The 9,531-nt window shown below is 38.8% G+C and overlaps 1 protein-coding gene across 1 annotated transcript; it reads right to left on the bottom strand.

The window, feature by feature from the left end:
• Positions 1–465: 465 nt before the first annotated feature.
• On the bottom strand, positions 466–2,230 carry LOC132111177 (complement factor D-like). The gene is made up of 5 exons (XM_059518337.1): positions 2,129–2,230; positions 1,825–1,969; positions 1,289–1,433; positions 898–1,158; positions 466–794 (listed from the first exon to the last, which is right to left on the bottom strand). Exons 1-5 carry the CDS (start codon positions 2,178–2,180, stop codon positions 645–647), a joined length of 753 nt encoding a protein of 250 aa, XP_059374320.1. The 5' UTR covers positions 2,181–2,230; the 3' UTR covers positions 466–644.
• Between the last annotated feature and the right edge of the window lie 7,301 nt (positions 2,231–9,531).

Below are 9,531 nucleotides of genomic sequence, written 5' to 3'. Positions count from 1 at the left end.
AGTCCTCATGTTTTCATTCATTTTCTTTTGTTTAGCTTTGTTGCCTCTAACTATTGTTGGTGAGTTGTGTCCATGTTTTTGGTTTGAATAGTCAAGCTAAGCCATTTATCTGCTCACTTTTGGGATACTGTATCTTTAGTTTTAGCAAAGATACAGAGAGGCAGGACTGCAACTGAAAACTCAGCAGTCACATTTATTTAATTGGTACCAGAACAGCACATCAACAACATCTCTCTTGAAGAGTAACATAACTATTAACCATTTGTGTTGGTGATGTGTGAATTATGTATATTAATCAGTAGTGTGAGATGCTTGTATCTACTACAATATAATAAAACTGCACTTGGGTCCTCACAATGCTCTACTTCAGTGGACTATCACATGACATTGGGTCTCCTCACACTGAATAGTGCTTTTGATGACACATAATTGTTTTGATGAACAAACAAAACAACAGAAAGTGGATTAAGGTAGATGTAGAAAAGTTTTTATTGATGTAGAAAAGAGCAGTACATATACAGTGCCTAAAAAAATATAAATGTCATGCAAAGGATTCTTATCTTGAAAAAAGCTTCCTAGGATTAAATGGCTTAATTTTGTATTAAATTCTTCCTAGGATTAAAATTGCTTATTTTTTCCCTTTTTTACTGGGTGATTTTACTGTAAATCCACTTAGTGTAGTGGGAGATGATTGTGTAGAGTCCAGGCTTTTTGGCGGAACCACATTTCTTCCCTCCATTAGAGGTTATTCCCACAGCAATGTCCTTGTATAAGAGAGGACCTCCGGAGTCACCCTATTAGACCAAAAGATAGCAGAAATGAGCGAGGTCATGTATTAGACTTTACAGTGGTCATTTTCATCTTGAACTGCGTTATGAACTATTGCAGTGAACTTACATCACAGGTGTCCTTTCGTCTTTCTGCAGCACAGAGCATGTTATTTGTGAACTTTGTTCCATAGTAGTCACCGCGGCCACAGAGCCATCGTTCCATGACTTTGATAGTGAGCTCTTGCAGTTTGTCTGGTCGTCCTCCCAGGTTGTTCAAGGAACCCCACCCAACTGTTTTCACATCAGCATCCTTTTCTGGGTCAAACCCACCTTCACGCTGGAATTTCACTGGTTTCACTGCATTGCTCTCAGTGATTGGCTTATCCAGCTGTCAAAAGCAACAGCATAGATATCTTCTGATGAAAACTATATATATATATATATATATATATATATATATATATATATAGACAGAAAACACACATACACAGACTACATGATTGGATCACAGCATATACCTTGAGGAGGGCAATATCATTGTCATAGTTGCTTATCTGGAAATTAGGATGGTTGTAGACTGCAGTAGCTTTAAAGGTTTGTTTAGTGCCCTCAGCATCTGAAAGAGAGTGAGCACCCAACACAACCTTGACATCAGATGTTCTCCTGCAACACACAGAACATTTATCCATTATATAATAAATGCATAAAAATAGTATATAATATAGTATATAATAGTTCTGAAACAAACCCTTAATACAAATCACAGCACTACCAAGAAAATGTACAAAAGCAATTACTAGGGCAATACCATTTCAAAAGTTACACTTTTGTACCTCATTTACCTGTAAGAAGTGCATCTTAGTACTTTAAAGGTAGATATTAGCACATTAATGGTACATTTTGGAAATATTTTGAAAAGGAACCAGTTACAGATTTAGTAAATTTTTTCTGAGAGTGTAGGAACTTGAAATTGTGAAATATTTGCTGCTGAAATCACTTCAACTTTGCATTGCAATGCTGTCGGACAGCTCAATAGTGTTGATGTGTTACATACCCATCCTTAAAGCAGTGTGCTGCACTCATCACCCACTGCCTGGAGATCAGAAAGCCACCGCACTCATGTTTTCCATTCCACTGAAGTGAAGCCATGTACGGATAAGAGTGTGCTACAGCCTCTTGTCCTCCTGTGATGCATTCACCTGCACATAACACAATAATGTAGAATTATAATGTGAGAAAAACCTCATAAATCAGACCAAATATAACAATGTTCAGTGTTAAAATGTAGAAATGCTCAACAGAAATGCATAATGTGTTGCATAAATAGACTGATAGTACTGATAATGAATATTACTCACCAGTTTGAGATGCTGCATAAAGCAGAAAAGCGGCAAATATCAGTCTATTCATGGTGAATGATCGATTTTTGTATGTTTCTGAGTCTGAACAACACTGGGCTGAGCTTTATATAATGGCCAAACGGGAAAGAGAGTCAGAGGGTGTGTGTGGGAGTTGTTTTCTCTGCATTCTTTTTCCAGCCCCACACCACAAGATAGAAAACAGGAATATGCCTCAAATCAACCTCTCCATCTTATCTTTTCCTTTCTACTCCATATCTGTTTCACTTTCCCTTTTCTCCAAATGTTTCCTTTACTGTTATCATGTCTTTTGTTATATTACAAGTGTTATATTCTATGATATAACTGTAAATATAAGGAAATCTTAAATAATGACTTTACCATTTACTTTGATCACCCACAGATGCACTGCCCTTATCAATCTGGAGTGGCCCTGGAGCAGTTCCACATCCTTCCACCCTCTTCTATATAGGTGGTTTTTTTTTTTTGGATCAGTGTGTGAGCTGTACATGGTGGTACTATCAGAATAATATACGTAAATCTCCTGGAATTTTCATGGACACTGACTCTTGAGCATTCAGCTTGAATTTTCGCATGTGCCATATAGAAGAAACCTTTTAGTGAACAGTTTTTTAGTCTGAACTTAAAGAACATTTTAATAATCTGGAGAATAAATTTTCACTACAAAGAAACTTTTGTGCATTTGAAAGATTCTGTAACGGAGTGAGTAGAGGAAACATGCGGATCCATATACAAGGCTTTATTTGAAGACATGGTCAGAAACAGGCAGGGTCGAACACCAGCAAACAGATATAGCACAGGCAAGACACAAGAGAAGTCTGATGAACAGATGTGGGTCAATAAACAGCTAACATAATCGAGAGGGCGAGGCAAATGGGTAATCCAGGCAGACAGACAATAATCCAGGTGCTGAAACAGACAGACAGGATGAGATAAACAGACTAGAATACAGACTTAGTTAACCAGACTATGAACAAGATTGAACTAGAATCAGGAAACTTGGAGTGGCTTTGTAATGTAGCTAACACTTAGGCCTAGTCCACACGGACACGGGTATTTTTATAACCAGAGTTTTTCCTCCTGCGTTTAAAAAAAAAATCCCGTCCACATGAAAACGCCAAAACATGCTATCAAGCGCTGTCAAGAGCATGCCACACCAGCAGGCGGCGATATAACCCAAATTGTAAAGTCAACTTGGCCAATCAGAAGCAGTCAGCAGCGCACAATCTGACGTCAAACACAGCGGATAACGGCGCACACTCTGACGTCGCAAGGCAAAAACCCCGGTTATACTGTCCACACGACAACACTGCAACCGGCGTTTCTGAAAATGCTCACCCTGGCCGTAGTTTTCAAAAATGTTCGGTTTCGGTGCCCTGAAACTGCGTTTTCGTGTGGACGAAAGGCCGAACCGTGTAAAAAAAGTCACGGTTATAAAAATACCCGTGTCCGTGTGGACAGGGCCTTAGAGAGTGATGAACGCAATAAAAAACTGTAGGAACTAAATGTGGAACACCTGTAACTAAACAAGGCAATTAACAAGACACCTCTGAATATGATGGAACTTAATGAAAACAGGAACAGGACAAACCAAATAGGAGCACTAACAAACATGGGGGAAAACCAGGGCATGAAGCACGTGGGGGAGGAAAATAAATACAAAACTGTCCATGGCATAGAGCATGGAGCTCAGGAGGCCATGGTGTAGCAGGTAGTTCAGGGGACCATTACAGAGCAGGGAGCTCAGGAGGCCATGCCAGAGCATGGAGCTCTGGATGCCATGGCAGAACAGGCGGTCCAGGGAGCTATGGTGGAGCTCGCAGACTAGGGAGCCATGGTGGAGCAGACAATTCAGGGGGCCTGGCCAGATCCCTAAAACCCCACCCCCACCTCCAAAATCTTTGGGGAAAATATCGGCCCTGAAGCCCTCGGTGAGACTGACTCGGGAACTGTGGCTCTCCCTGGGCTTGACGTGATAACAGGAGCCCTCCATTGGCTAGACGTGGGAACAGGAACGCTCCTTAGGCTGGACATGGGAACAGGAACCTTCTTTGGGCTGGATGTAGGAATTGGAGCTCTTTCAGGAGTGGACTCAGGGGCTGGTGCCAACACTGGAGCAGATTAGGTGATAGAACTGACTAGGGCTGTCACTTTTTATTCGATATTCGAATATGCTTTCGAACATGACGTGAAATATCCGTAATCGAACTATAAATAAAATATCCGGTTTTTAAAATGCCATGTGTAGCGCATTTCTTACAAGTCTATGATTAGACCGTTTGTTTTTTATTTTATTCTTTGCCATCTTATGCAGTAGAGGGCACTCTAGACGTATTGTAGCGTAGGCCCATGACCAAATCAAGCGAATAAGAGCTAGTAGCCACATCTGTGCGCTCCGAACGTGTGTTCTCCACCGCGGGGAACTGTAAATAAAAAGAAAGCCGCACTTAATCCAGATCAAGTTGATAGACTGGTGTTGCTTGCAAACAATATTAAGAAATGAATTAGGCTAGGCTATATGCCTTACTCCTGCTGCTGTTTAAGTTGTCACGTTATTGTTTGTGCCTGTTCCGAATAGTTTTTTCTTTTCTTTTTTCATTTAGCCTAATGTTGTGGGATATGCATAGTGGCACTTTATATAAATTGATATTCTAAGTTGATAACCTGCTGTTTCAAACATTAAGTAAAAATAATAATAATCCAGATAGTCCTGTTTATGACTCGCTGTTAAACATTTGTGATTGAATCTCCATTAGGGGCCGTTAACATATCGCATCTTTTGCACGCTCATGTTCATTATTTCCAAATGTAGGTGCGCGGTATGCGCGCTCATAATGGAAGCGACGCGGTGGCGACGCGCTCGTTTTTTCCAGGTGCGTCCGCACCGCATCGAGTTAAAAACATTTCAACTTTTCAGAGAGCCGCAAGCGCACCGCAGGTCATGTGACAAGAACTAACCAATCAGCTTCATCCTTTCCCGTAACAACGTTGAAATTTCAGCCAAGATGAAGGAACAGCTGACCATAGCTAAATATGGATTGCCATTTTAAAATAAATTTAGTAGCAGAGCTACTGCAAGCGATTTTCAGTGCTGCAAATCCATTTATCCTTTGCTGAAATTTCCATGTCTTCATGGAGAGAGCAGGTCATGGTTGCTTACCAACAGCAGATGCCTCAGGAGTGCAACTGCCCGAGCGCTTTGGAGAAGGAGAAAGCGGCGCGCCTAGCGTTTTCCACACGTTTTTAGGCACGATATGTGAACGGCCCCTTATTAGACTACGGTTATGAGCCAGCGGGGGGGGGGGGGGGGGGGGGGCTGGCTTGCAGGGGTGGCATGTAGATATTCGAATATATTCGAATACATTGCATGATATGCAATATCCGTTCGAATTTGATTTTTCTAAAAAGTGACAGCCCTAGAACTGACACTGGAGTGGGCTCAGGGCTAGAGCTGACACTGGAGCGGGCTCAGGGCCTTGAGCCCATAGTCTCCTCCTCTGCATTCTCCTTTTATGAGCTTTTATGAGGTGAAGGAGACTGCTGCTGTCAGCTGAGGGCTTGGGAGAGAATTGGCAGGTGGGCATCAAAATGGAACCGCCAGCGGCCCTGACAATGCAGCGGCCAGCGGGCTTGACTGAGTAGTGGCCGACGGGCTTGGTTTCCAAGTGGCCGGTGGTTCTGAGCTATTGACCTGGGAGGAGCTTCTGAGAACTCGGGAGTACCTTGGGTTGGGCAAGCGGTTGGAGCTGTTGGCGAGGTATGTGGGGCTTCCTGACGTGGAGTGAGATGGGGCGAAATGATGAATTCCAGAGGGGGCTGGACGAGGCAACTTTAAATTATCCAGTTTAAAGGTCACCCAATCGGAAAGCTCAAGAAATACCTCCATATATCTCTCCAACTTCCGACCAGCCTGTTGCAAACACCACAGCCTGTCCTCAGCCTCTGTCAACTAATATTTCAGTCTTCTGTCACACATCAAAGGGAGCATGGAGTGAGGAGACACAGGAGATTGCTCAAATACTGATTTTTAATAACTAAAAAACAAAGGGAATCCAAAATGACAGGGGGAAATGATAGTTGAGACTGAATGCAGGACTCAGGAAAACACGGGGCTAAATACAGGAACTAAATGGGGAACACCTGGAACTAAACGAGGGAATTAAAGCAACACTATGTAACTTTTTCTGTATTAAAAATTTGCTAAATGTATATAATAAGCGAGTACATCATAAATTAATCTTCCAAACTGCCTTTTTGTCTTATCCCAAATCACTATGGTATATTTATAATAAGTGTTTCTTTTTAGACTATCATGGCATGTTCTGGTTGTCACTGCTGCAGAGTAACACATACCTGCGTGAAAGTATAGCTGCTTAATATTTTTGAGGAAACTGTGATACATTACATTAAAAAATTTCAAGTAATTAAAAAAAAGAATACTTATTCATCAATTAATTAATAATCAATTAATATTCAAATAATACATCTATTCATCAAAGAATAAAAAAAAATAATTGTTTCCACAATAATATTAGGCAGCACAACTATTTTCAAAATTGATATTTATAAAATAAATAGTGATTCCTTGTTTAGCCAGTCAGAATGCTTTTGAGGCACTTTCTATATGCCACCATTTTGCAAATTCACAGCATGCAGTCCACATGGTTAGTGTGATTTCACCAAGTACAACATGTTCCTAGATTAGCATCCTTGTTAATCCTGGAACAACATTCCAATCAACCAATCAGAATTGAGATATAGCTCTTCAGGAAATATCTATTTTAGGCTTTAAATCAGGGTTATGTGCTTCAACAACCTTGTTAATCAGCTGTCAATTAACACTGATATTAGGAATAAATTATGGGTATAGTTAAGTTTAGGGGTAGGGATTGGGTTAAGTCTATATATTTGGACAATAATGTTGATCCAGGATCAACAAAAGATGTTGATCCAGGAATATGTCTTACTTGGCAAAATCACAGCGAACCAGTCGACATATAGGAAACTAGAGAGCATTATACCAGAACTTGCAGCAGTTTTCATGATTCTGGAGGGTGCCGAAATTATTGTTTTTCTCATGTCTGTCAACAATGAGTTACACAAAAAACTCACTAACAGGAATACAGAAAGATAAAGGAAAATCACAGACCACAAAGAAGCAAGATAAGTGTGATTATTGGTAAATGTTTTCATCACTGGAGAAAGCTAAGAGCTTCCAAGCATGTTTAGCTTGGACTTTAAAGGTAGGAATACCATGCTTACACCAAAGGATGTCTAATTCGGTGGCTAAATCTGCAGGAGGTTCGGTTAACATCACTTACAGCATCTATAATTTTGAAAAGCTTACAGTTTAGACTGTAGTAGTGACTTTTTTTCTTTGCCAATTACAGGGCTACAAGTTATATCAAAAGTTTGGAGTGAGATTACATCTATTGAGGAGGAGCCACTCAAATATTTGCAGCAGCGGCGCCTTAGCCCCACCCAATTCTCTCAAGTTTTGCTTGCAGTTCAATTTTACCTATTGTTTATAATTGAACTGCACAAATAAAAATAACAACTGGTAAATCTGATAAAAGACAGACAGATTCATCTGAATAAAATAAATATAGTTTTAGGTATTTCAAAAATACAAATGTATCAAAAATAAAAATAATTTAGGCCCAGATGAACCAAGTAAACAGCAGTGCTCAGTTTTCATTGCTAAGGTGGTAGCCAGGTGGAAAATCCTCCTATTACCCACGGCACAATATGGTCTATTATATGTGACAAACAGCAAATAATTTGTGACTTTTACAAATATTTTTATTTATTGAAATTCATTATGATTATGCAATGTATTTCACAGATCGAACCCTACTTTCCCCATGGGAAGAGTAAGACAATTTAAGGGGGGAAAAAACACTGCAAAGCTGGCACTGTTTATCACTTTATCTTTCTGGATTATTAAAAGAAGAGCCCTAAAGCCTCTGCATATGGGAATGCATTGATATCACAGCATTTAAACGGTAGAGTTCTCCTTGCTTTGTGACACAATGTCTCTTTCTGTGAATGGGACACTTGTTGGAACTAAGTTGCTTGATCACCTGCACCTTCATGTACCACACTGATAGCCACTGTAGGGCCCTATAAAATCAGTTTTATGTAATCCCAAATTCCAATTCCAATTTCTTTTTCTGTTTTATTTTTTTTTATCCTTTTTTTTATCCATTGTTTTTTTCATTAAATTTGTTTTCTGGAATCTGTGTTAATACTTAAAAAATAAAATTGTAGCAATCAAAAAGAATATCTAATTAATTTAAATCTTGAAACTATACTGAAAAGGAATTTAGCAATTAAGTTTATCAAAAATAAAAAAATGTTTTTTTAAAAAAAATTCTTTTTTTTTTGGGACAAAAATATTGGGCGGATTTAAAAGTATATGAGTATAAAAAATAATAAAAGCAAAAAATATGTCAACAAATAGGCTTTACTTGTCTATGTCTATGTGTGGGAAGCACTGACATTCTGTACACACATACTGTACATAAGAGCCTACCATATAACGCCACCTGCTGCTGTATCGATGTAACCATTTTTAATTAAAATAAAAAAAGTTAAACAATGCTACTAGAAAATACTATTTAGTATAATATTCCAATTCAGACATATTTTTAGAGCACAGTTCTATACACACTACTCATTCTAACAATCAACTAAACGAGGTGCATCCTGGGTTGCTTAGTTAAACAGTACTGAGTTCACATGCTCCTTATTCAGCATATTTATTGCAGCATTATTTAACTATGTTTAGATTTGCATATGATTTGATGTAGAATTTCTAATATATGTAGGCTAATACACTTATGCTCTCTAAATGCTTCTGGTTTTGGCTGCTAGTAAAATATAGTATAGCCTAGCTCCCTGATAATAGATTGCTTGATTTCTTCATTTGTAAGTGAGTGTGAACAAATGTGCGTGCTAAATGAATATACTGTATGTGTTGTAATGTAAGTATAGTGTAAATGATGATACACAACATTATTCAGAGTTTAAGAGCAGAAGCAAAGGAATCCAGGTCAGTGCTGTGCGCTTCCATATACTGTCCGCAAGAGGGCGGCAGAGACTTAATATGCAGGTGCTGGTCAAATATTTAGAATATCATCAAAAAGTTGATTTCACTAATTCCATTCAAAAAATGAATCTTGTATATTATAGTCATTCATTACACACAGACTGATATATTTCAAATGTTTATTTCTTTTAATTTTGATGATTATAACTGACAACTTAAATAAAATAAATAAATTTCAGTAAATCAATTCCCAAATTCTGTATCTCAGAAAATGTGAATATTGTGAAAAGGTTCAATATTCAAGACACCTGGTGCCACACTCTAATCAGCC

This window comes from Carassius carassius, chromosome 30, assembly GCF_963082965.1.
Source record: "Carassius carassius chromosome 30, fCarCar2.1, whole genome shotgun sequence".
NCBI classification, from domain to species: Eukaryota; Metazoa; Chordata; class Actinopteri; order Cypriniformes; family Cyprinidae; genus Carassius; species Carassius carassius.
This window is presented reverse-complemented; position numbering and strand designations above follow the sequence as displayed.